The 27,669-nt window shown below is 39.5% G+C and overlaps 1 protein-coding gene across 1 annotated transcript in view; it reads left to right on the top strand.

Moving 5' to 3' along the window:
• Window positions 1-27,669, top strand: part of DNAH11 (dynein axonemal heavy chain 11) — a 339,985-nt gene that overhangs the window by 20,945 nt on the left and 291,371 nt on the right. The window contains 2 exon segments of the mRNA XM_064575180.1: window positions 311-478; window positions 27,184-27,300. Coding sequence (XP_064431250.1) covers window positions 311-478; window positions 27,184-27,300 — 285 coding nt within the window.

The following is a 27,669-nucleotide window of genomic DNA, read 5'->3' as shown; positions in this document are numbered from 1 at the left end:
TTTTAGATCTTACCTGGGGATCTGACTTAGGATTGGAAGGATGTAAAATTAGGGAAGCATAGGTTTAGCTATGGCAAAGTAGGTCTTGCCTGTACTGCTAGAAAATTCTTAGGAAATGTGATAATGGGAATAGGATTTGGAAAACAGTAACTTCGTTCATTTAAATCATTAATGATTTTCTGTCATGTAAGTGTCCATTAACTCACTGATTTTTTGAATGCCTGAAAGTGTTTTTTCTTTGCAACTTTAAAATGCTCCTGTCCTGTCCAAGATGGTGGAAAGCTCTTTATTGTACTGTGTTTTTACAAAGGATATATTTGTCACAATATTGGAATTTGAAAAGCTGGAAAGACTTGAATTTGGTGGTACCAAAGGAGCGATTTTAAATGGACAAATCCACGAGATGATAGAAGACTTTATGGAACTGTGTGAAGTTTTTAAACAGAGCACTTATGACCCATCTGATTACAATAATATGGTAATACTATACCTTTGCATTTTCATTTCATAGAACCCTATAATTTTAAAGCTAGAAAGGATGAAAGGTCACAGTGGTAATAGGTACCGTCTGGTACAATCTCTCTAGGATGAAAGAGGTTAAATGACTTGCCCGAAGTCTCTTATCTACTTAGTGGTAGATCAGGGACTGGAACTTAGGCCTTTGCATTTAGAAGTTGAGAACATTGACAACTGTTTCTAATGGAACAGGACTCAATCTGGATTTGTTTCTGGCTTATGTGTATTGAAAAGGAACTTTTCACATTAACTCATTTCCATGTGACTCTCTGATGTCTCTGTAACTCGTGTGTTTTATTTTATCCTTTTCCTGAATCACTCGATAACTTTTTGGTCTATTTGAACATTTAGTTTCGGTCTATTTACTACATATATTATTAAGATGTATATTGTCTCATATATTTTTACTGTTCTTCTTTAGTGTTATCTGTAGTTTCATAATTTCAGGCTCAAGGAATTAAGGGGAAGCTTTCAGACTTAGGTGCTTTCTGTTTTCTGCCACTCCCAGCACATTAGTAGCTGGGGAGTTACCTGTGAGCATCCCTGCAGCTCTAGGATAGGAATAGCTTCATTTCAGTTGTTGGCCAAGAACGGTGAAGTCCAGGTACAAAAAAAAAAAAAAAAAGATTTTGCTCTTGTCTTCATTGTTTTTTATAGAATGTGAATTTCTTCACTGTTGTGTTTATATTTGGTCAAATAATTGATTGTAATGCACAAGTGCAGTGAGTTAGCCTTGTTGAAGACAAGGTCAGCAAACTTAATCCTTCTGAACTGTAGTCAGCTTTTGGGAAGTGGAGTAATGGCAAGAGGACGCAGCCATTGTGTGTCCTGCTACTTTGTGCAAAAGTAGGAGGAGCCTAGGACCCTGGTGACTGAGAGCCTGGGAAGATGTCTCACACACTCGGCAGGCATTCCGTGAATCTGGATGGAACAGAACTCTGGCAGGGCCTTGGCTTAGCTCTCCTAAGCAGCGTGGCAGAGGAGTGTGAGACCCGCCGGGCATGGGATCCTCAGGTGCATTTGAGTAGCAGAGTCTGGATTTCTTCATGATGAGAACGCCTGGCAGGTTTTCAGAGTGCCGGGGTTGGAGAACAAGGCGAGCTCTAGCTGATGTCACCACCTTGGCAACACCAAAGGTCCTGAATTTATCCTCCTGTCTGCCCAAAGCCTGACACAGTCACCAACAAGGACGAATACAATACTCATTTGCTCTTGACCTACATATTTGCTTGGTATTTGTATTTTGGTATTGAGTGTTTTGAAACCCCATTTATTTTGCAAGTAAAATGGGCAAGGCTTACTCCTTTTCTTTTTTTTTTTTTTTTTTAAGATTTATTTATTTTAGGGCGCCTGGGTGGCTCAGTCGGTTAAGCGACTGCCTTCGGCTCAGGTCATGATCCTGGAGTCCCGGGATCGAGTCCCGCATCGGGCTCCCTGCTCGGCAGGGGATCTACTTCTCCCTCTGACCCTCCTCCCTCTCATGTGCTCTCTCTCATTCTCGCTCTCTCAAATAAATAAATAAAATCTTTAAAAAAAAAAAAAAGATTTATTTATTTTAGAGAGAGAGTGCATACACAAGCAGGGAGAGGGGCAGAGGAGGGAGAGGGAGAGAGAGAATCTCAAGCAGACTCCCCACTGAGTGCGGAGCCCAACACGGGCCTCTGGTCTCACAACCGCAAGATCATGCCCCATGCCGAAATAAAGAGCGAGACACTCAACCGACCGTGCCCCCCAGGCACCCCCAGGCGCCCCCAGGCTTACTTCTGATGTGTCTGGGTTGAGACAGCAGTAACTTGCCCTTGAAGTTCTCCTTCATTGTCCTTTCTGGTTATTTCACTTTAGAAGAGAACCGAGAAGCTCCTTGACTTTGGTCCTTCCTTAAAATACTTATTAACAAAAGTTCATTTAATGGCTTTGCTTATGTTGAAGAGCTTTGCTTTTTGTTTTGCTTTTTGGGTTTTTTTGTTTTTTTTAAAGATTTTATTTATTAGAGCATGAATGGAGGGGGAGAGGGAGAAGCAGACTCTCCCCACTGAGTAGTTTCGATCCCAGGACCCCAGGATCATGACCTGAGCTGAAGGCATATGCTTAACTGACTGAGCCACCTGGGCGTCCCGAGCTTTTTTTTTTTGCATGTGTCCTGGTTATCATTGTTGCCTCAGAATGTTGCAATGATTATGTATTTTTAGCTTAATAAATTTTTTATTTGGTGCTTCTCAGCTGAATTCATTGTATTGATTTTTACGATGAATTCAGTTGGTAATTTTTATGAGACATTTTCTCAAAATACTTCCAACCTAGTATGTTCATACAGGTATATCCACATGCCCACCCCGTACCCTTCTCCACCCACTGCATATGTTTCTGCATGTTCCCTGGTCCCGGTGAATATACACTAGTGCCGACATAACAGTTGAGTGTGTCATAACTTCGGTATAATAATGGTTTAAATATGTTTCAGTAAATTAAAGAAATAATTGCTAATTTGCTTTTGGATATGCTAGTATTTGTTTCTTTCAATCAATCTCAAGCCTATAATCAGCCAAAAGAGATGTGCCACTGTGGTCCCTACAGAACACAGGGATTTTCTCAGGCATATCCATAAAAATATTTTTGGGTTTCTCACTTATTTTTGAATAGAAAGATCACTTCAAGTATTTTCTTTGACTTCTTCCTATGGAACTTTTGAGATTTAGACAATTATGGGGGAGAGACTTGGATTATTTATTTTTTGTTGAAATTGATTTGATATGTAACATTGTACATATTTAAGGTGTACAACTTGTTAATTTCATACATTTATATATTATTGTCATTGTAATGATAATTAGCACCTCTATCACACTACACAATTATGCTTTCCTTTTAGTCGCTGGAATCATTATGTTCTAGTCTCTTAGCAAGCTTCATATTAAATGAATGTAGACACAACAGTATTGTATTAAAATAACAAACTTGCTAAGATATTTGCTTTATTGTTTGTATTTAATAGCTAGTCAGATGACTTTAGGCTCAGCAGCTTTGCTTTGTTGTCATTTTGAGGTGTTACTTGCTTAGTTATCTGGAGAATTTTATTTAATCAAGGGTGGTGGCTATTGGTGAGAGTAATGTCTTGGCTCCACTTAGTCTCTGTTAATCAGAGTCCATTAATATTTACTGAATAATTGCTGGGTACCAGGAATTGTGCAGAATCTTCACACATTCCTGCTTCATTCTCACTATAACCCTGAGAGTGATGCCCAGGTGGATGATAACAAGAAAATTACCTGAGATGACACCGTCCCCCGGGAGTGGAACCGATTCCAGCCCCGAACTCTGAAGCCCATGTCCAGCACTCTCTCCCCTGTGCCACTCTGACTCTTCAGTATTTGCCTCCCTTGTTGTCTCCTCATCGAAATGAAGGGAATAAGTTCATCTGGGGGCAGTGGCTGCAGTTGGAGGAATTGACCTGAGCACCTGTGCCCCGAGGTGGACTGATCCAGGATACACTGTGTGTTTTGCTTCTAGTCTGTCATTATACCAGAATTTAAAATACATTTTCAAAGTTGTTATTTAGTTAATCTATACTGGGTTGTATTCCAATTCCTACAGTTAGTCCTCTGTTCTGTTCTAGTCTACTGAATGATTAATTCTTCTATTGCTATATGTAGCATTTTCTAATTTTAGTGGTAAAAACTTGTTAGCCATCTACAGGATTTTCATATGTCTCACCTGCTTATTTTTCAAGATAAAATTTGTTCTTTAAAAACATGACATTCTTTTGGAAACATAATATGTGCAAAAGTGTAGTCTCCTTCTTCTTACCCTGCTGTCTTTTTCCTTAATCTTCCATTTTTTTCTTCCCAAAAGGCACCTACCATTATGAGTTTCTTGTATAATATTCCAAAGATACTTGGTTCATGCACTAGCAAATCCATGTATGGATTCTTTTGTGTTCTGCTTTTGCACAGATAGCCTTCTCTACACATCACTTACACCTTGCTTTTGTCACTTAGTGTATTTTGGCAGTCCTTTTGTATCACTACAAAAGCATTGCCTACTTTTGTGAAACAATTGCGTATTATTCCATTGTATTTATGTACTATTTATTTTTAAATGTTAAAGTAGTAGATAACATTCTTTAAAGATACATTTAGGAACTTCTGCTTTTGGGAAGATGAAATAGATGTACTTTTCCCTATACCTTTTAGTAAGTAGGACTAAAGCACTGATTACTTTATATAAAATAAACGTAAGACTGTAGGATTAAAAGAAGGCCAGTTGGCTAGGGACCTTTCTTGTTACCTGAAATTTACCTAGACATGGGACTGGATACACTGGCAACCTGGAAACACCAATGGGCAGAGACATAAAATGCCCCAGTAAAAGCCTATTCTCTCTTAAGAAGGGGGCAGCATAGTAAGAAAACTTGCAGACATAATTTCTCTAGTTTAGCCAAACCCCACAGAAGAAAATGTATCTTACTCCCATTCATGCTAGCAAAGACCGAGTGGGGAGCCTAGACTTAAAACCAGTCTGGGGATGCCTAGGTGGCTCAGGTCATGATCCCAGAGTCCTGGGATCAAGTTCCGCATCGGGCTCCCGGCTCAGCAGGAAGCCTGCTTCTCCCTCTGCCTGCCATTACCCCTGCTTGTTCTCTCTCTCTCTCTCTCTCTCACACACAAATAAAATCTTTAAAAAAAAGAAAAAAACAGTCTATAATAGGTGCCTCAGCCCCCACCCCACTGGGATGGTGCCAGAGATTGGCCAGTTAGAGAGCTGTGATTGTCATCTTGGCTGGCCACTAAAGAGCTCACTCTTGGTGGAGTCAGTGGAGACTGCATGGGAATTCTGGACTTTCTTCCTCATCCAGTAGCATCCTTACCCCATCTCCAGAGGAAGCTGCTGGAGAGCCAGGACTTTGACCATGGCCAAGTGGTAACCAAGTCACCTACACTGTGGCATCTGTGAAGACCACATGGGGAACTTGAATGCCCAGCTATAGTAAAGAGCTCCTCACACTTAGGTATTAATAGATGCCAATGAGAACCTGGACTTCTATCTTTGCCTGCAATAAGGAGGCTGGAACAGTATCGGAGAAAGTCAGCGAAAACAAGTTTTAAGATCCACTGTCTCCTAAGATAATATGAAAATGTCCAGAGTCAATTGAAAATGACTTACTATACCAAGAGCCAGGAAGATCTCTGAATGAGAAAGACAACTAATAGATGGCAACATTGAGCTGAGAGCGATGTTAGAATTCTCTCACGGATTTTAAAGAGCTATGCTAACAATACTTCAGTAAGTAATTATGAAACATACTTGAAACAAATGAAAAAACAGCCTCTGTAAAGAAATACCGTTTTCAGCAAATAGATGATATAAAGAACGAATGGGAATTTTAGAACTGAAAAATAGAAGAAAATACAAAGCACAGGGATGGGGTTCAGTGGCAGAATGGAGGGATAAAGAATTCACAAACTGCAAGGTAGAGCAATAGAAACCACTCAGTCTGAACAATAGGGAGGGCATAGACTGAAATAGAATGAGCAGAGCTTCTGGGGCTTGTGAGAGTGTACCAGACCTAGCATTTGTGTCATTGGACATGGAGAAAGACTGTGAGGCTGAAGGTCTCAAAGAAATAATGGCTGAAAACTTCCTGAATTTGGTGAGATACAAACCTTCAGATTCAAGAGGAAATAAGAACTCAGGTAAATCCAAGGATAAACCCAGAGAATTCTAAGCTAAGAGACTTAATTAAACTTGAGAAAACTGAAGACAAAAAATCTTCAACAAGGAAAAGCTTGCCGAAGGGGAAGGATAATTTGAATGACAGGGAATTTCTAATTGGAAATCATAGGGGCCAGAAGGAAATGGCAAAATATTTTTCAAGCCCTGAAAGAAAAAATCTGGTAACTCAGAATTCTCTACCCAGTGAAAAAAACCCTTCGGGAATTAAGGAGAGATCAAATTCTCAGAAGAACAAAAACTAAAAGAATTTGTCACCAGTAGACTGACCCTAAGAGAACAGCTGAAGGAATTTCTCAAGACAGAGAAGAAACGATAAAACAGGGAGCCTTGGGATGCCAGGAAGAATATGGTAAGGAAAAATATGTGTAAAAATAAGAGACTTTCCTTGTACTCTTGAGTTGCCTAAATTGTTTGACAGTGAAAGCAGAAATTAGAACACTGTGGTTTTAAGTGTATGTGCTGAAAATATTTAAGGCCATTATATTTTAAATGGAAGAGCGTAAAGGGATCAAAATGGAGGTAAGGCTTTTCTGTTTTTGCCTATTTAAAAATTGTGGTAAGATGTGTTTTACATTTTACTTTTGTGTCCAGTTTTAACTAAACAGTTAAATGGCATTAAGTATATTCATAGTACTGTACAATCATTAGCATTATCCACTTCCAAAACACTTTTTTTTTTTTTAAAGATTTTATTTATTTATTTGAGAGAGAGAGAATGAGAGACAGAGAGCATGAGAGGGAGGAAGGTCAGAGGGAGAAGCAGACTCCCTGCTGAGCAGGGAGCCCAATGCGGAACTCGATCCCAGGACTCCAGGATCATGACCTGAGCCGAAGGCAGTCGCTTAACCAACTGAGCCACCCAGGCGCCCTCCAAAACATTTTTTATCATCTCACACAAAAACTCTGTACCCCTTAAATGACAACTCTCCCTTGCTTCCTCCCCTCAGTCTCTGGTGGTCTCGATTCTGCTTTCTGTCCCTGAACATGTTTATTTTATGTATCTCATGTTTAGTGGACTGACACAATGTCCTTTGTGTCTGGCTTATTTCACTTAGTGTAATGTCTTCAAGGTTCATCCATATTATAGCATGTGTTGAGATTTCATTTTTTTTCAAGGCTAGATAATATATGTAAATGCTGAAATTCATTTAAAAAAATTTTTTTTTATTATGTTAAGCACTGTACATTACATCATTAGTTTTTAATGTAGTATTCCATGATTCATTGTTTGTGTATATCACCCAGTGCTCCATCCAGTATGTGCCCTCTTCAATACCCATCACCAGGCTACCCCTTCCCCCCACCCCCTCCCCTCGAGAATCCTCAGTTTGTTTCTCAGAGTCCATAATCTCTCATGGTTTGTCTCCCCCTCCGATTTGCCCCCCTTCATTTTTCCCTTCCTACTATCTTTTTTTTTTTTTTTTTTAACCTATAATGTATTATTTGTTTCAGAGGTACAGGTCTGTGATTCAACAGTCTTACACAATTCACAGCGCTCGCCATAGCACATACCATCCCCAATGTCTATGACCCAGCCACCTCATGCCTGCCACCCCCCACCACTCCAGCAATGCTCAGTTTGTTTCCTGAGATTAAGAATTCCTCGTATCTTGGGCGCCTGGGTGGCTCAGTTGGTTAAGCGACTGCCTTCGGCTCAGGTCATGATCCTGGAGTCCCTGGATCGAGTCCCACATCGGGCTCCCTGCTCGGCAGGGAGTCTGCTTCTCCCTCTGACCCTCCTCCCTCTCATGCTCTCTGTCTCTCATTCTCGCTCTCACAAATAAAAAAAAAAAAAAAAAAAAAAAAAAAAAGCCTTGTATCAGTGAGGTCATATGATACATGTCTTTCTCTGATTGACTTATTTTGCTCAGCATAATACTCTCCAGTTCCATTAATATGGTTGGAAATGGCAAGATTTCATTCCTTTTGATGGCTGCCTAATATTCCAGTGTGTGTGTGTGTGTGTGTGTGTGTGTATACACACACACACACACATATATATATATACCACATCTTCTCCATTCATCTGTCAATGGACATCTTGGCTCCTTCCACAGTCTGGCTATTGGGGACATTGCTGTTATAAACATCGGGGTGCACGTACCCCTTCGGATCCCTACATTTGTATCTCTGGGGTAAATACCCAGTAGTGCAATTGCTGGGTCATATGGTAGCTCTGTTTTCAACTTTTTGAGGAACCTCCATACTGTTTTCCAGAGTGGCTGCACCAGCTTGCATTCCCACCAACAGTGGAGGAGGGTTCCCCTTTCTCCGCATCCCCGCCAACATCTGTCGTTTCCTGACTTGTTAATTTTAGCGATTCTGATTGGTGTGAGGTGGTATCTCATCAAGTTTTTTATTTGGATTTCCCTGATGCCGAGCGATGTTGAGCACTTTTTCATGTGTCTGTTGGCCATTTGGATGTTTCTTTAGAAAAATGTCTGTTCATGTCTTCTGCCCATTTCTTGATTGGATCATTTCTTCTTCGGGTGTTGAGTTTAAGAAGTTCTTTATAGATTTTGGATACTAGCTCTTTATCTGATACATCATTTACAAATATCTTCTCCCATTGTATTGGTTGTCTTGGTTTTGTTGACTGTTTCTTTTGCTGTGCAAAAGCTTTTTATCTTGGGCGCCTGGGTGGCTCAGATGGTTAAGCATCTGCCTTTGGCTCAGGTCATGATCCCGGAGTCCTGGGATCGAGTCCCGCATCGGGCTTCCCGCTCTGCGGGAAGTCTGCTTCTCCCTCTGCCTCTCTCTCTCATGAATAAGTAAATAAAATCTTTAAAAAAAAAAAAAATTAAAAAAAAAAAAGCTTTTTATCTTGATGAAGTCCCGATAGTTCATTTTTGCCCTTGCTTCCCTTGCCTTTGGTAACGTTTCTAGGAAGAAGTTGATGCGGCTTAGGTCGAAGAGGTTGCTGCCTGTGTTCTCCCTTAGGATTTTGATGGACTCCTGTCTCACATTTAGGTCTTTCAACCATTTTGAGTATTTTTTTTGTGTGGTGTAAGGAAATGGTCCAGTTTCATTCTTCTGCCTGTGGCTGTCCAATTTTCCCAACACCATTTGTTGAAGAGACTGTCTTTTTTCCATTGGACATTCTTCCCAGCTTTGTTGAAGATTAATTGACCATAGAATTGAGGGTCCATTTCTGGGCTCTCTCTTCTGTTCCATTGATCTATGTGTCTGTTTTTGTGCCAGTACCATACTGTCTTGATGATGACAGCTTTGTAATAGAGCTGGAAGTCCGGAATTGTGATGCCACCAGCTTTGCTTTTCTTTTTCAACATTCCTCTGGCTATGCGGGGTCTTTTCTGGTTCCATACAAATTTTAGGATTATTTGCCCCATTTTTTGAAAAAAGTTGATGGTATTTTGATAGGGATTGCTTTGAATGTGTAGATTGCTCTAGGTAGCATTGACATCTTCACAATATTTGTTCTTCCAATCCATGAGCATGGAACGTTTTTCCATTTCTTTGTGTCTTCCTCAATTTCTTTCATGAGTATTTTATAGTTTTCTGAGTACAGATTCTCTGCCTCTTTGGTTAGATTTATTCCTAGGTATCTTATGGTTTTGGGTGTAATTGTAAATGGGATCAACTCCTTAATTTCTCTCTTTTCTGTCTTGTTGTTGGTGTATAGGAATGCCACTGATTTCTGTGCATTGATTTTATATCCTGCCACTTTACTGAATTCTTGTATGAGTTCTAGCAGTTTTGGGGTGGAGTCTTTGGGGTTTTCCACATAAAGTATCATATCATCTGCAAAGAGTGAGAGTTTGACTTCTTCTTTGCTGATTCAGATGGCTTTTATTTCTTTTTGTTGTCTGATTGCTGTGGCTAGGACTTCTAGTACTATGTAGAATAGCAGTGGTGATAGTGGACATCCCTGCTGTGTTCCTGACCTTAGGGGGAAAGCTCTCAGGTTTTCCCCATTGAGTATGATATTTGCTGTGGGTTTTTCATAGATGGCTTTTATGATATTGAGGTATGTACACTCTATCCCTGTACTCTGATAGTTTTGATCAAGAAAGGATGCTGTACTTTGTCAAATGCTTTTTCTGCATCTATTGAGAGGATCATATGGTTCTTTTTCTTTCTTTTATTAATGTATTGTATCACGTTGATTGATTTGCGGATGTTGAACCAACCTTGCAGCCCAGGGATAAAGCCCACTTGGTCATGGTGAGTAATCCTTTTAATGTACTGTTGGATCCTATTGGCTAGTATTTTGGTGAGAATATTTGCATCCATGTTCATCAAGGATATTGGTCTGTAATTCTCCTTTTTGATGGGGTCTTTGTCTAGTTTTGGGATCAAGATAATGGTGGCCTCATAAAACAAGTTTGGAAGTTTTCCTTCCATTTCTATTTTTAGGAACAGTTTCCGAAGAATAGGTATTAATTCTTCTTGAAATGTTTGGTAGAATTCCCCTGGGAAGCCATCTGGCCCTGGGCTTTTGTTGGGAGATTTTTGATGACTGCTTCAATTTCCTTAGTGGTTATAGGTCTGTTCAGGTTTTCTATTTCTTCCTGGTTCAGTTTTGGTAGTTGATACATCTCTAGGAATGCATCCATTTCTTCCAGATTTTCTAATTTGCTGCCATAGAGTTGCTCATAATATGTTCTTATAATTGTTTGTATTTCTTTGGTGTTGGTTGTGATCTCTCCTCTTTCATTCGTGATTTTATTTATTTGGGTCCTTTCTCTTTTCTTTTTGATAAGTCTGGCCAGGGGTTTATCCATCTTGTTAATTCTTTCAAAGAACCAGCTCCTAGTTTTGTTGATCTGTTCTATTCTTTTGGTTTCTATTTCATTGACTTCTGCTCTGATCTTTATTATTTCTTTTCTCCTGCTGGGTTTAGGCTTTATTTGCTGTGCTTTCTCCAGCTCTTTTAGGTGTAGGGTTAGGTTGTGTATTTGAGACCTTTCTTGTTTCTTGAGAAAGGTTGTATTGCTATATACTCTCCTCTTAGGACCGCCTTTGCTGCATCCCAAAGATTTTGAACAGTTGTGTTTTCATTTTCATTGGTTTCCATGAATTTTTTAAATTCTTCTTTAATTTCCTGGTTGACCCATTCATTCTTTAGTAGGATGCTCTTTAGCCTCCATGTGTTTGAGTTCTTTCCGACTTTCCTCTTATGACTGAGTTCTAGTTTCAAAGCATTGTGATCCAAAAATATGCAGGGAATGATCCCAATCTTTTGATACCAGCTGAGACCTGATTTGTGACCTAGGATGTGATCTATTCTGGAGAATGTTCCATGTGCACTAGAGACGAATGTGTATTCTGTTGCTTTGGGATGGAATGTTCTGAATATATCTGTGAAGTCCATTTGGTCCAGTGTGTCATTTAAAGCCTTTATTTCCTTGTTGATCTTTTGCTTAGATGATCTGTCCATTTGAGTGAGGGGCGTGTTAAAGTCCCCCACTATTACTGTATTGTTGCCGATGTGTTTCTTTACTTTTGTTATTAATTGGCTTATATAATTGGCTGCTCCCATGTTAAGGGCATAGATATTTATAATTGTCATATCTTCTTGTTGGATAGACCCTTTAAGTAGGATATAGTGTCCTTCCTCATCTCTTATTATAATCTTTGGTTTAAAATCTAATTTGTCTGATATAAGGATTGCCACCCCAGCTTTCTTTTGGTGTCCATTAGCATGGTAAATGGTTTTCCACCCCCTCATTTTCAATCTGGGGGTGTCTTTGGGTCTAAAATGTGTCTCTTGCAGACAGCCTATCAGTGGGTCTTGTTTTTTTTAATCCAATCTGATACCCTGTGTCTTTTGCTTGGGGTATTTAGCCCATTTACATTTAGGGTAACTATTGAAAGGTATGAATTTAGTGCCATTGTATTGCCTGTAAGGTGGCTGTTACTATATATTGTCTGTGTTCCTTTCTGGTCTATGTTACTTTTAGGCTCTCTCTTTGCTTAGAGGACCCCTTTCAATATTTCTTATAGGGCTGGTTTTGTGTTTGCAAATTCCTTTTGTTTTTGTTTGTCCTGGAAGCTTTTTATCTCTCTTTCTATTTTCAGTGACAGCCTAGCTGGATAGAGTATTCTTGGCTGCATATTTTTCTCATTTAGTGCTCTGAATTATCATGCCAGTCCTTTCTGGACTGCCAGGTCTCTGTGGATAGGTCTGCTGCCAATCTAATGTTTCTACCATTGTAGGTTACAGATCTCTTGTCATGAGCTGCTTTCAGGATTTTCTCTTTGTCTCTGAGACTCGTAAGTTTTATTATTAGATGTCGGGGTGTTGATGTATTTTTATTGATTTTGAGGGGGGTTCTCTGTGCCTCCTGGATTTTGATGCCTGTTTCCTTCCCCAAATTAGGGAAGTTCTCTGCTATAATTTGCTCCAATATACCTTCTGCCCCCTCTCTGTTTCTTCTTCTTCTGGGATCCCAATTATTCTAATGTTGTTTCGTCTTATGGTATCGCTTCTCTCTCGAATTCTGCCCTCGTGATCCAGTAGTAGTTTATCTCTCTTTTTCTCAGCTTCTTTATTTTCCATCATTTGGTCCTCTATATCAGTAATTCTCTCTTCTGCCTCATTTATCCTAGCAGTTAGAGCCTCCTTTTTTTATTGCACCTCATTAATAGCCTTTTTGATTTTGACTTGGTTAGATTTTAGCTCTTTTATTTCTCCAGAAAGGGTTTCTCTAATATCTTCCATGCTTTTTTCAAGCCCAGCTAGTATCTTTAAAATCATCATTCTGAACTCTAGTTCTGACAATTTACTAATGTCTGTATTGATTAGGTCCCTGGCAGTCAGTACTGCCTCTTGTTCTTTTTTTTGAGGTGATTTTTTCCATCTTGTCATTTTGTCCAGAGGAGACTAGATGAATGAGAGAACAAAATGTTAACAGTGTAAGAACGACCCCAGAAAAATATACACTAAACAAATCAGAAGAGACCTGAAACTGAGGGGGAGAAAAGGGAAAGCAAGAAAAAAGAAAAAAAAAAAAAAAGGAAAAAGATAAAAACAGATAAACCAAAAAAACAGAATATGATCAAATATGATCAGGCTGGTGCATAGATCAGTGCCACACACCAGATTTGGGGTGTATTTTGGTCTGTTAGAAGAAAGTGCCTCCCAACATTTTAAAGAAAGAAAAACTTATATATGTACAAAAATAAGGATAAATACAATGAAGGGATGGAATATGACTGTAAAGATGAAAATTATAAAAGATTTTATAAAAGGAATTGATAAGTTGGTTGAATAAAGAAAGAAGAGGATTTTTTTTTTTTTTTTTTAAAAGAGAATGTGATCAGGCAGGAGACTAGAACAAAGCCATGCACCAGAGATTTAGGGTATATTTTGATCTGTTAGAAGAAACTGTATCCCAAAATTTTAAAGAGTGAACAACTTATATATACATATATATATATACCAAAGATAGGTTAACTACTGTGAAGGGATAGAATATGACTTTAAAAATGAAAAATAAAAAAGATTTTTTTAAAAAGGGATTGATAAGATGATTGAAAAAGGGAAAAAGAAAATTAAAAAAAAAAAATTAACTTTGAAAGACTAAAGAATCATGGGAAAAAAGCCGTGAATTCTATGTGCTGTGTTCCCCAAGTGTTGGAGTTCTGCCGTTCTCATTGATCGGTAAACTTGGTCTTGGCTGGCTGTTCTTGCTGATCTGCTGGGGGAGGGGCCTGTTGCCGTGGTTCCCAAATGTCTTTCCCGGAGGTGGAGTTGCCCCGCCCTTGCCAGTCTGGGCTAAGTAATCTGCTCGGGTTTGCTCTCGGGAGCTTTTGTTCCCTGCAAGCTTTCAGTACAGCTTTGGAGGACGACAGTGAAAATGGCGGCCTCCCAATCTCTGCCCTGTAGGAGCCAAGAACTCGGGGCCCCACTTCTCAGTGAGCCCCCAGAGAAAAGCACTCACTCCTGTCTCCCTGGTCTCTGGCTGCATTCTGTGCTCACCTGGCCTGTGACCACACGTTTCTCTCTCTGACACCTGACCCCGGGTGGAGTCTCCAAACCCAGCAGATCCCTGCGGTGCACTCCTGCACTGCTCCTCCCGGGGGAGGAAGGGGAGTCTCCCCGGATCTGCCGCTTGCTGGGTCCCTGCTGGAGGAGCAGTGGCCCGACTGTGCCGCGGATCACGGTTTATGGCAACCCCGAGCTGAGAGCCTGCTCCTTGGCTCCATCTCTGCAGCCAGCTTCCCCACTCCGATACCTGGGAGCTCTGCCGCACTCAGGCACCCCCAGTCTTTCTGTGACCCCGAGGGTCCTGAGACCACACTGTCCCAGCGAGGGTTACACCCCCCGCTTAGCCACTGGGGCAACGTCCCTCAGCGGAGCAGACTTCTAAAAGTTCCGATTTTGTGCTCTGCTGCTCTATCACTTGCTGGTAGAGGCTGACGGAGGCTCCGTCCCCCTGCAGTCTATCCTCCCAAATATCGCCTCGGATTCACTTCTCCGCACATCCTACCTTCCAGAAAGTGGTCGCTTCTTGGTTCAGAGAGTTGCTGCTATTCTTTTCTTCCATCTCCTGTTGAGTTCATAGGTGTTCAGAATGGTTTGATCCCTATCTAGCAGAATTCCTGGGACCAGATGAAATTTAGGTGTCCTACTCCTCTGCCATCTTGTTCCTCCCCCTGAAATTCATTTATTGATGAATACTTGGGTTGTTTCTACCTTTTGACTCTTGTGAATAATGGTGCTATGAACAATAGTATGTAAGTATTTGTTTGAGTCCTTTCTCTTCTTTGGGGTATATACCTGATATTTGAAATGCTTGATTTTGGGGTTCCTGGGTGGCTCAGTTGGTTAAGTGTCCCAACTCTTGATTTTGATTCAGGTGATGATCACAGGGTCCTTGGATTGAGTCCCACATTGGGCTCACATGCTTGTTGGGAGTGTGCAGGAGATTCTCTTTCTTCCTCTCCCTCTGTCCCTACCCCCCGCCCCTATGCACTCACTCTCACTCACTCTCTCTCAAATAAGTAAATCTTTATTAAAAAAAAAAAAAAGTTTGATCGTGTGGTAATTTTATACTTAAATTTTTTTCCTTAAAGATTTTATTTATTTGACAGAGAGTGAGCATACAAGCAGGGGGAGTAGCAGAGGGAGAGGGAGAAGTACACTCCCCACTGAGAATGGAGCCCAGCTTGGGGCCCTATCCCATAGGATCATTACCTGAGCCAGAGGCAGGCGCTTAACCAACTGAGCCACACAAGCGCCCCTCTTTTTAACTTTCTGAGGAATTTCTGAACTGTTTTCCATAGTGGTTGAACAATTTTGCTTTCCTACCAGCAGTGCAGAAGGATTCCAAGGTTGCCATGTCCTCACCAACACTTACTAATTTTCTCTTTCTTTTTTCTTTTTCTTTCTTTCCCTTTTCTTCCCCTTTCCCTTTCTTTCCCTGTCCTTTTTCCCTTTCCATCTTTTCCCTTTTCCCTTTTTCCTTTCCCCTTTCCCTTTCTTCTCTCACCATGTCCTCACCAACACTTACTAATTTTCTTTCTTTTTTCTTTTTCTCTTTCTTTCTTTCTCTCTCAGTCTCTCTCTCTCTCTCTTAGCCATCCTAATGGCTGTGAAGTTATAACTCATTGTGGTTTGATTTACATTTCCCTAATAACTAGTCTTTTTTTAAAGTAACTATTGGCCATTTTTTTTTTTTAAGTCATTTGACAGAGACACAGTGAGAGAGCGAACACAAGCAGGGGGAGTGGGAGAAGGAGAAGCAGGCTTCCCGTGGAGCAGGGAGCCTGATGCGGGGCTCGATCCCAGGACCCTGCCCCATGACCTGAGCCAAAGGCAGACGCTTAACAACTGAGCCACCCAGGCACCCCATTTTTATATCTGTGAAGAAATGTCTGTTCAAGTTTTGTGCCCGTTGTTTTTTTTTTAATTGGATTCTTGTATTTTTCCTGTATTCTGGACATAATTCCTCATTAGATAGAAGATTTGCAAATAGTTTCTCCCATTTGCATTATCTTTACACTTTCCTGATAGTGTTTTTTGATGCAAAATAGTTTTTAACTTTGAAGTCAGATTTATCCATTTTTTCTTTTATTGTCTTTTCCTTTTGATGTCATATCCAAGAAATGATTGCCAAATCCAATGTTGTGAAGATTTTCTCCAGTATTTTCTTATAAGAGTTTCATGCTTTAACTCTTTATATTTAGGTCTTGATCTACTTTGAGTTAATTTTTGTATGTCTTGGGGCACCTGGGTGGCTCAGTTGATTAAGCCTCTGCCTTTGGCTCAGGTCATGATCTCAGGGTCCTGGGATCGAGTCCCACATCGGGCTCCCTGCTTGCAGGAACCCTGTTTCTCACTCTTTTCCCTGCTTGTGCTCTCTCTCTCAAACAAAATATTAAAAAAATTGGGGGTACCTTGTAAGGATCACTTTTATTGTTCATCAGTAATGTATGGAAATGCAACTGATATTTGCATTTTGATTTTGTATCCTGTGACTTCGATGCATATACTACCGCTAATAGTTTTTTTGGAGGAGGAGCACAGAATCGTTAGGTTTTTCTGCATATAAAATCCTTCAGTCTGTTAAGAGATCATTTCACTTCTTAATTTCCAAGTTGGATACTTTTAATTTCTTTCTTTCTTTTCTTTTTTTTTTTTTAACCTAGTTGTTCTGGCTAGCACTTGTAATGTTATGTCAAATAAAAGTGGTAAAAGTGGGCATCCTGTCCTGTTCCTGACCTTAATGGAAAATATTTTAGCCTTTAAACACTGAATATATTACCTGTGCATTTTTGATAGATGGCCTTTATCATGTTGAGGAAGTTTTCTTCCATTCTTTACTATGTTGAGTGATTGTGTCATGAATTTTGTCATGTTTTTTATGCATCAATTGTGATGATTGTGTGAGGTTTTTTCCCTTCACTTTATTAATGTGGTGAACTACGTTGATTTTCACTTGCCATCCTTGCATTCCAGGAATAAATCTACTTGGTCCTGGTGTATAATTCCTTTAATATGCTGATGGATTTTATTTGCTAGTTTTTGTTTATTTGCTAGTGTGTTTGCATCATTACTTAAGAGGAATACGAGTCTATAGTTTTTCCCTTCTTGTAGTATTTTTATTTGCCTTTGCTATCAGGGTGATGTTTGCCTCATAGAATGAGTTAGGAGTATTTTCTCTTCTACAGTCTTTTGGAAGATTTTAAGAAGGATTGGTGTTAATTCTTCTTTAAAGCCATCCAGTTTGGAGATTTTCTTTGTTACGTAATTTCCAGCGTACAGGTCTTTGGTGTCCTTGGTTAAATTTATTCTTAGGTATTTTATTCTTTCCAAGGCAATTTTAAATGGGATTGTTTTCTTAATTTTTCCTACTGCTGGTTTGTTATTATAGAAATGCAACAGATTTCTGTATAGTAATTTGGTATCCTGGAACTTCACTGAATTCATTTATTCTAATAGTTTTTTTTGTTTTTTTGATGGCATCTGAAGGGTTTTCTATATATAGTACCATGTCATCTGCAAATAGTGACAGCTTTACTTCTTCCTTACCAATTTGGATGCCTTTTATTTATTTTTCTTACCTGATTGCTGTGGTGAGGACTTCCAGTAATATGTTGAATGAAAGTGGTGAGAGAGGACATACTTGTTTTGTTCCTGATCTTAGAAGAAAAGCTTTCACCTTTTTACCTTTGAGAATGATATTATCTGCAGGTTTGTCATATATAGTCTTTATTAAGGTGAGGTGAGTTCCTTCTAAAAGGGTGAGGTTATGTTCCCTCTAAAACTACTTTGTTGAGGGTTTTGTCATGAATGGATGTTGGAATTTGTCAGATGCTTTTTCTGTATATATTGAGATGATGATAATATGATTTTTATCTTTCTTTTTGTTGATGTATCCTTGGTCATGGTGAATGAGTCAATGTGTTGTTGAATTTGGTTTGCTAATATTTTGTTGAGAATTTTTGCAATTATATTCATCAAGGATATTGGCCTGTTATTCTCTTTGTAATGTTTTTGTCTGGTTTTGGTATCAGTATGCTGACCTCATAGAAAGAACCGGGAAGCATTTCTTCCTCGTAGATGTTTTTGGGAATAGTTAGAAAAGGACAAGTATTAACTCTTCTTTAAATGTGTGGTAGAAAAAAAAATAAGTGGTAGAATCACCTGTGAAGCTACACGATCCTGGACTCTTGTTTGGGTGTTTTTTTTAGTTACTGATGCATTTTTGTTACTAGTAATTGGTCTGTTCAGATTTTGTATTTCTTTCACACCTAGTCTTAGAAGATAGCATGTTTCTAGGAATCTTTTGATTTCTTCCACGTTGTCCACTTTGTTGGTGTATTCTTTTGCATAGTGGTCTCTTCTAATCTTTTGTATTTCTGTGGTGGTGGTAATTTTTCGTCTTTCACTTCTGATTATATTTGAGTTTTCTTTTTTCCTTGATGAGCCTGGCTAAAGATTTATCATTTTTGTTCATTGTTTCAAAGAACCAGCTCATAGATTCATTGATCTGATCTTATTTTCATTTTTTTAGTTTTTATTTCCTCTCTGATCTTGATTTCCTGCTATGAACTTTGGGCTTTGTTCTTTTTTTCCTAGTTCCTTTAGGTGTAAGGGTAGATTGTTTGAGATTTCTCTGGTTTTTCTTGAGGTAAGCCTGTATATTATAAATTTCCCTCCTAGAACTGCTTTTGCATTGTCTCAAAGATCTTGAACCATTGTGTTTCCATTTTATTTGTCTTCAGGTATTTTTTTTATTTCCTCTTTTTCTTTATTGACCCATTGTTGAGTAGCATATTTAGTCTCCATGTGTTTGTATTTTGCAGTTTTTCTTGTACTTTCTAGTTTAATACTGTTGTGGTCAGTAAAGATGCTTGATAGGATTTCAGTCCTCTTAAATTTATCAAGACTAGTTTTGTGGCCTAATATATAATCTACCCTGGAGAATGTTCTGTGTGCACTTGAAAAGGATGTGTATTTGGCTATACTTGGATGGAATGTTCTGTACATATCTGTTAGGTCCATCTGGCCTAATGTGTTGTTCAAAGCCACTGTTTTTTGTTGTGTTTTTTTGTTGTTGTTTTGTTTTGTTTTTTTTTTTTACTGATTTTTGTCTCGATGCTCTATCCATTGATGTAAGCAGGGTGTTAAAATCTTCTAATGTATTACTGTCCATTTCTCCATTTATGTTAATATTTGCTTTATATATTTCTGTTTATATATTAAACATATTTAGGTACATAGATATTTACAATTGTTATATCCTCTTGCTGGATTGATTCCTTTATCATTACATAATGCCTTTATCTCTTGTTAACGGTCATTGCTCTAAATGCTGTTTTGTCTGCTGTAAGTATTGCCATCCAGCTTTTTTTTCCCCCCCACTCCCTTTTGCACGGAATGTCTTTTCCAGCCCTTCACTTGCAGTTTGTATGTGTCTTTAGGTCTGAAGTGAGTCTCTTGTAAGCAGCATGTAGATGGATCCCCTTTTATTTTCCATTCAGTATCTTAATGTCTTTTGATGGGAGTATTTGGACCATTTACATTTAGGGCAGTTATTGATAGGTATGTATTTAGTGCCATTTTAGTTGTTCTTTGGTTGTTTTTATAGTTCTTCTTTATTCTTTAGCTCTCTTCCCTAGTTACTTGATGTCTTTGTTTAATGTTATGCTTGGGTTCCTTTCTGTAAATTCTTTGTGTATCATACTTACTTGGTTTGTGGTTGTCATGAAGTTCATATTTAATATCTTCTGTTTATAGCAGCCTTTATTAAGTTGATGGTCAGTTAAGTTCAAACACATTCTGAAAACACTACATTTTATTCCCTACTATTTTATGTATATAAAACTGCAGATGTTCTATTTTTCATCTTTTTATTCTGTGTATCCCTTAACTAATTTTTGTAGGTATAATTGATTTTGCTTTTAATCTTCATGCTAGCTTTATAAGTGATTGATCTACTACTTTTACTTCTGTTGCTTTTACTGGTGAATTTTTTTCTTTTCATAATTTTCTTCTTTTTATGGCTTTGTCTTTTCTGATTAAAGAAGTCCTGTTAACATTTCTTATAAAGCTGGTTTAGTGGTGATGAACTGCTTTTGTTTCTCTGGGAAACTTTCTCCTTCAGTGTTGAGTGATAACCTTGCTGGGTTGAATATTCTTGGTTGTAGGTTTTTGCCTTTCACCTTGAATGTATCTTGCCACTTTGTTCTGGTACAAAGTCTTTGCTGAAAAATTAGCCTATAGCCTTATAAGGTTTCCCTTGTACATAGTAATTTGTTTTCTCCTGCTGCTCTTAAGATTCCTGTTTCTTTAATTTGTGACATTTTAATTGTTGTGTCTTGGTGTGGATCTCCTTGGGTTCATCTTATTTGGGGCTGTGTTTCCTAGATACCTGTTTCCTTCCCCAGTTTAGGGAAATTTTTAACTATTACTTCTTCAGATAAGCGTTCTGCCCCTATCTCTCTCTGTCTTTCTGGTACTCCTATAATGTAAATGTTCATATGCCTGATTTTGTCTCAGAGGTACCTTAGTATATGCTCATTTTTTTTTTCTTTTTGCTCTTCAGTTTGAGTACTTTCCAGTACATTGTCTTTCAGATCATTGATCCATTCTTCTGCATCCTCTAATCTGCTGTTGATTCCTTCTACTGTATTTTTCTTTTATAATATTCTTTTTTTTTTTAAGATTTTATTTATTTATTTGAGACAGAGAGAATGAGAGACAGAGAGCACATGAGAGGGAGGAGGGTCAGAGGGAGGAGCAGGCTCCCTGCCAAGCAGGGAGCCCGATGCGGGACTCGATCCCAGGACTCCAGGATCATGACCTGAGCCAAAGGCAGTCGCTTAACCAACTGAGCCACCCAGGCGCCCATTTTTCTTTTATAATATTCTTTAGCTCTGATTGGTTCTTTTTCTTATATTTTCTATTTCTTTGTTGTAGTTCTCACTGAGTTCATCCACTCTTCTCAAATTCAGTGAGAATCTTTATGACCATTATTTTGAACTCTGTATGTAATTGCTCACTTATCTCCATTTCACTTAGGTATTTTTTTGAGGTTTTATTTTGTTCCTTTGGAACATATTCCTCTGTCTCCTCCTTTTGTCTCAATCTCTTTGTTTCTATGTATTAGGTAGGTCAGCTGTGTCTCCTGGTCTTGAAGGTAGTGGTGCTATTTAGAAGGCATCCTGTGGGGCCCAGTAGTACAGTCCCCCCTCATCACCAGCACCAGGTGGTCCAGGGGTGTCCCCTCTGTGGGCTGTATGCACCCTCCTGTTGTGACTGGGCTGCACCTGCTGCAGCAGTTGTGCTGGTGGTTGCTGCTGGCCCCCAGCCTAACTGTCTGCATTTACTGGCCCTGAGTACTGCCTGTGCCTTGGTGGACAGGGCTGGCCCCAGCTGTGGCTGGCTGAGAGGCCTGGCTGTAGCTGTTGCAGGCTTGCCTGGTGGGTAGGATTAGCTTCTGGCACAGCTGGCTGAGAGGCCAGGGTGTAGCTGCTGTGGGTGTGTTCCCTCTCTGCCCACCCCCCTTCCAGGAGCCTCTTGTGGGGGTGCCAGTCCTGGCTAGGACTGCCTGCCAGGTATGTCAGGGGCAGGAGCTGCTTTGGAGGGATGCATGCCTGGGCAGGTGGGTCTGCAGGGGAATGCTTGGGTGAGGTGAACAATGCTAGCAGTGCAGATGGCGAGTTGTCAGAACAGGCTCTAGCAAGCAGCCAGCCAGCTGGGCGGAAGGAGGGCAAGAAAAATGGCACCCACTAGCACTTCCATTCTTTGAGAAAGCCCTTGTAGATCCCTGCCCCTTTACATGTCCTAAAACTAGTCAGTAAATCTTCACTTATAACCCAGGTACTTTACAAACTACTGCTCTGTGCTGGGCCTTGGACAGAGTGGTACAGCATGCTGTCCCTTTAGGAAAAGTCTCAGTTTCCTATAACACCCTGGCTCTCCTGGAGTTAAGCCCTGTTCAGAGCCTTGTATTATGGGGTCTTGTCTTTAAGTACAGGTTCCCAAGGCCTGGGGTGCTTAATGTGTGGCTTGATCTCTTTGTTCCTCAGGGAGGACCTTCCCACTTGTGATATCCTTCCCACTTGTAGGTCCCTACACCAGGGGTTCGGTTCACAAACTCCATCTCTGCCAGCTTCTTACCTTCTCAGTGTGGCTCCTTTTTTGTCTTTAGCTATGGATGGTCTGTTCTGTTAATCTTCAGGCCATTTTCAGAATGACTTGCCTTATATGTACCTGTTGCCTCAGTGTGTCATGGGTAGAGGTAAGCTCAGGATCCTTCTACTCTGCCATCCTCATAGAACTCTTGTGTCAACATAGTCTTCATTTCTTTTTTGATTTCTTCCTTGACTCATTGGTTGTGGGAGGTAAGATTTTATATTTTAGTTGAACTGGTGAAAGATGATAACATTAGACAGTGATAACTAATGTACAAATGTATATATGTATCTAGATACATAATATCTAGAGAAATAAAAAGAGATAAATTTAAAACACTATGGATACATCAAATGTAATTCTAAAAAAAATACATAGAGAGCTACAGAAAACCAGAAATGGAGAAAACCAACTGAAAAGAAAAAAAGAAAGTGGCAGAGTTAAACCTTAATGTAGGAATAATTACCTTAAATGTAAATGGTCAAAATACACAAAGAGTTGCCAGAGTGGATTAAAAAATAAGACCCTACTGTATGCTTTCTTTCAAAAACTCTAAATCTAACCATATATGTAGATTAAAACTAAAAGGACAGAAAAAGGCCTATCATGGAAATGTGAATCAAAAGAAAGCAGTAATGGCTGTATAAATATCAGATAAAGTAGATTTCATAGCAAAAAATAAAATTACTGGACTGGGACATTATATAATGATAAAAGGGTCAACCCACCTAAGAGATCTAGCAATCCTAAATGTATGTACCAAAGAAGATAGTAATAAAACATGTGATTCAAAAACTGATGGAACCAAAAAGAAAAATAGACAAATTCACAGTTCAAGTTGGAGACCTCATTGCTCCCTTCTGAGAAATTGAAAGAACAAGCAGATAAGAAATTAGCAAGGATATGGAAGGATTCAGTCCCATCAACCAGGAGGATCTAATCAACATTTATAGAACACTCCATGCAACAACAGCAGAATTCACATTCTTTTCAAATGCTCATGAAACATAGACCGTGATATATCATATCCTGGACCATAGACAACCTTAACAAATATAAGAGATGTGAAATGGTACAGAGTATGTTCTTTGTTGACAGTAGAATCAAAAAGAAATCAATAATGGAAACATAATAGGAAAATTTCAGCACTCTGAAACTGAAAAGCACATCTTTAAATATCCCATGAGTCAAAGAAGTAGTCTCAAGGGAAACAAAACATAGAGAACTTAATGAAAATGAGAATAAAACATACCAAAATCTGTGGGAACAGCCAAAGCAGTTCTCAGAGGGAAATTGATCGCACTGAAAATGCATGCATTAAAAAAGGAAAGTGTCAAATTGGTAATCTAGGTTTCCACTTTAAGAACCTAGAGAAAAGAAGAGCAAAATAGTTACAAAGCAACCAGAAAGAAATAATAAAGAGCAAAGTCTATGAAATTTAAAAAATAGAGAAAAATCACTGAAACTAAGTTAATTCTTGAAAGATTAGTGAGAAGGCAAGTTACCATTATCAGGAATAAAATGGGCTACCACTACATCCTCTGCAGACATTAAAAGAATAATAGGCAATATCAAAACAAGAAACAACCTCTACACACATAAATTTGACACCTAGAAGAACTGGACCAATTCCTCAAAAACCAGAACTATTACAAATCATCCAATAAGAAATAACTTTTCGAACTGATGTATAATACTGTATTAGTTTTAGTTGTGCAGCATCGTGAGTTTAGGCATAGATGGAGAAATGATTATCACAATTTTAGGTAGCACCCACCCTAAAGAAGAAAAACATTGTGTTAACTGATGCATGCAAAACATTTTACCAAATTCAATGCCCATTTCTGATAAGAACTCTCAGAATTAGAAACAGAGGGTAAGTGCCTCAATTTGCATGAAGAACATCACCCGAAAGCTACATAATGGTAAACCCATAGCGTATCTTCAGCTGCCCACTAAATATCTGTGCTTAAATATTTGATAGACATCTCAAAGTGAACTTGCAAAACTGAACCTCTACCTGTACTCAAACCTGCTCTTGCTGGTCTTCTCCACCTAGTGGGCTCCATGGTGCACAACCTTGGAGTCATTCATGACCTTGTTCTTTTTCTCATGATAAGCATCAGGTTCTGTCAGATAAACCCTGAAAATATATCCAGATCTCCTCTCTGGCCCGAATTACTGCATTTGCCCTGAAACTGCTTCCTCAGCCCCTTTCAGGCTCCCTCAGGGTCTGTGTTTCCCCCAGCAGCATGAATGCCTTTTTGGAGCTAAGTCAAACCAGCGCATGTCTCTGGCTAAGACTCTTTCCCATGTCACTAATAAGGACAATTTTGCAGTTGTCAGGATAAAGAAAAAAAAAAGTCTATAACGACCCTCGAGTAGTACTGGCATATTGTTTATGCTTTAATAAGTATTTATTGAGAAATAACTGTGCTATAAGAACCCTATTAAATATTGGTACTGTAACTCTGAAAACTAAACCTATTCATTATACTCCCAGAGCTTTGAATCCAGGGGCAAATACAGGTAGGCAGTTACCCAGGGTGCTCCGTGCTAGGGTATCTAACGTACAGAGAGCTATGAGAGCATTTGTGAAGGGCCCCTTGCCAAAGGAGGTGCAAGGAAATTGAGAAGGTAACTGAAAGATAAATAGAACTGAAAAATAAGTAGAAATTAAGCAGGTGAAGACTAGGTAAAAAGAAAGGGATTAGTGGGAAATTGTATCCTGCAGAGAGAGAGGATGTGACAAGGCAGGTGTGACAGGATCCTAGTGTGTAAAGGGAGGAAGGTGCTGGAATAGTTCAGAGCAATAAATGCGGTCCAGATCACATAGGGTTTTGTAGAGTATGGTAAGACTTTGAGACGTTATCTTAAAAAATAAAGTCTTATGAATTGGAGAATTAAAAATTAGAGTGACAGGGGAACCTGGGTGGTTCGGTTGGTTAAGTGTCTGCCTTTAGCTCAGGTCATGTTCCCCAGGGGTCCTGGGATTGAGCCCTTAGTCAAGTCGGGCTCACTGCTCAGGGGGGAGCCTGCTTCTCCCATCCCGATTGTGCTCTATCCTCGCTATCTCTCTCTCAAATAAAATCTTTAAAAAAAGAGGGACAAGATCTCTATTTTAGAAAGCTTATTTCAATGGCACTTTGAGGAATTATTCAGAGAGACAGTAATAGAGGCAGAGAAAGTAGTTGGAAAGTGATTAGCAGAAATCCCGGTGAGTGGTGATGGTGATTTAGACCAGAGTGACACCTGGAGACAGGAAGCATAGTGGACATGCTCAAGAGGTGGTTAAGAGAGCAAAGGAGATGGCCAAAATTTGTTTGGGTGTCTTAAAAGAGCTGCTTTATAGAGTAGATGGTGAACTGAGATTTGTGCAAGATGAGTTTGAATTATCTGTGGGACTTGATGGGGAGAGGTGCCTTTGGCTGTTCTGAATTTGGCTTGAATGAGTAAAACAGAGTTTGGGAGAGAGGGAGAGATAGTTGGGATAGAGATTTGCATTTTCCCCTCACTGAGATGTTAAGTGCTATGTGTTTAAATAATATTTGAGCATCTTAAGTTGTAAGTTTCTTGTTGCCATACGGAGAGGAGGGCTAAGTTAGGCTTGTTACGACTTGTTGGGAGGTTGTGTTTACTTTTAAAAGTGATGCTTGGATGAAGAGACTGTGTCTCATTCAGACCTGGAGACTTCCTCTTGATGCTAAATATAACATTGTGGTGTATGACACACAGTGCCCTAGGACGTTGCCATTACACTCTGTTCTCGGGGTGTGTTAGAGTCCACACAAGGGGGCAGTCCTTCATAGAAACATAGAAACATCATGGTTGCCAGGCTTTAAATTCTGATTCCACCAATTAGCAATGGTGTGACTGTGGGCAGATGATTTAACTTCTCTGAGTTTGTTTTGTCACCTATAAAATGGAAACAGTATTACCTACATCATGTGTTGTGCAAATTGAGTTAAAAATGTACAGCATTTAGGACAGAAAACTGAATGTTAGCTGTCATTACGGCCGTTATTAATAGATGAGGCTTAATTTAGATAGGTAATAGAGCACTTCATTACATTAAACGTGTGGCAGTTTGACTGGAAAGCCCAAAGTGCGTGTGAATTTCTGGGACTTCTTCACTGTGAATTGCACTGCCCTGCGGATGATAGTTACTCTCTGATGGTTTCGTTCTTTCTGATTATGAGAGTGGATGGTTAATGTGAAGAGGAAACTGGGGTTGTTAACTGCATATTAACACACGGGCAAATGGAAGAGCATTGAGTTTCATCTTTATCACTAACGGTGCTTTCTTACAGACCTGTGCTTTTACTCCTCACCTGAAGAACTAGTGTTGCTTGCTAGGCTTTCCGCTCCATGAAAAACAAAACAAACAACTTTCCTATTGAAACTTAAACTGAAGTTGTGATGAGAATGGGTTCTTTTTGATTTTTGGAAAGGCTTTGCTTTATCATTGATAATCAGAATGGATTGGGAGAGGGCTGGCAGACTGGTGGGTCGGAGTGCTGACGTTGGGGTCTGGGCAGTGAGAAGGACAGGGGAAACATGGGCTGGCAGTGCTAAAGGCTCCGTGTTCCTCTAAGACTGCCATTTTGAACAGTCAGTCAGATGCAGCTCTTTGTTGATAGTCCCTGGAATCCTGCTATGAAACATGCATTGGGAGAGATGGGGCAGGGGAGGGGAAGGGAGGGAAGAGGCGGTGGAAGGGTGAGACAGGGAGGGAGGGGGAGGGAAGGAGGCGTGTCATGCCCCCGTGATGGCTATTTTCGCTGTGGGAAACTTTCCTGTAAACTATTTTACTTTGAATCTTACAGGAATTTGAAAGTGATTATGTTGTGTTTAAGTCCAAAACTTTGGATTTTGACAGAAGGCTTGGGACGATTCTTTGCGAAGCTTTCTTTAACAGCAACGGTTTAGAAGCTGCATTTAAGGTTAGTTCTGAAGAAGCTATCATTAAAAAAATACGAATGAATAATTTTGACTGTTAGATGAAAGGAGTGAATACGTTCCTTTCTGACCCAGCTAAACAACTAGTCACATCCTGTTTGTATTCACCTCATTGAATTAAATTTTACATAAGGCACTAATGCATGATGTTTACGTGGGGCAAGGTCAGTTTTAGGACTTTGGACTATTGATCTTTTCTCAAATTCAGTTTTAGCTCTCGTTACCTTTAGAACTAGTTTGGCATAGCCTATGAAATCCTGATTCCAAATTAAGCCACCGTGAAAAGTGAAAAATACCTGTTCATGGAAGATTTTCTCTGTACCATTGTTTACATATGTTGGGTTCACCCGCCC

This window comes from Mirounga angustirostris, unplaced genomic scaffold (assembly GCF_029215605.1).
Source record: "Mirounga angustirostris isolate CCGP_5_RB_7025 unplaced genomic scaffold, mMirAng1.0.hap1 SCAF_12, whole genome shotgun sequence".
NCBI classification, from domain to species: domain Eukaryota; kingdom Metazoa; phylum Chordata; class Mammalia; order Carnivora; family Phocidae; genus Mirounga; species Mirounga angustirostris.
Note: the sequence above shows the minus strand (reverse complement) of the source record. Positions and strands in the feature narration are given on the sequence as shown.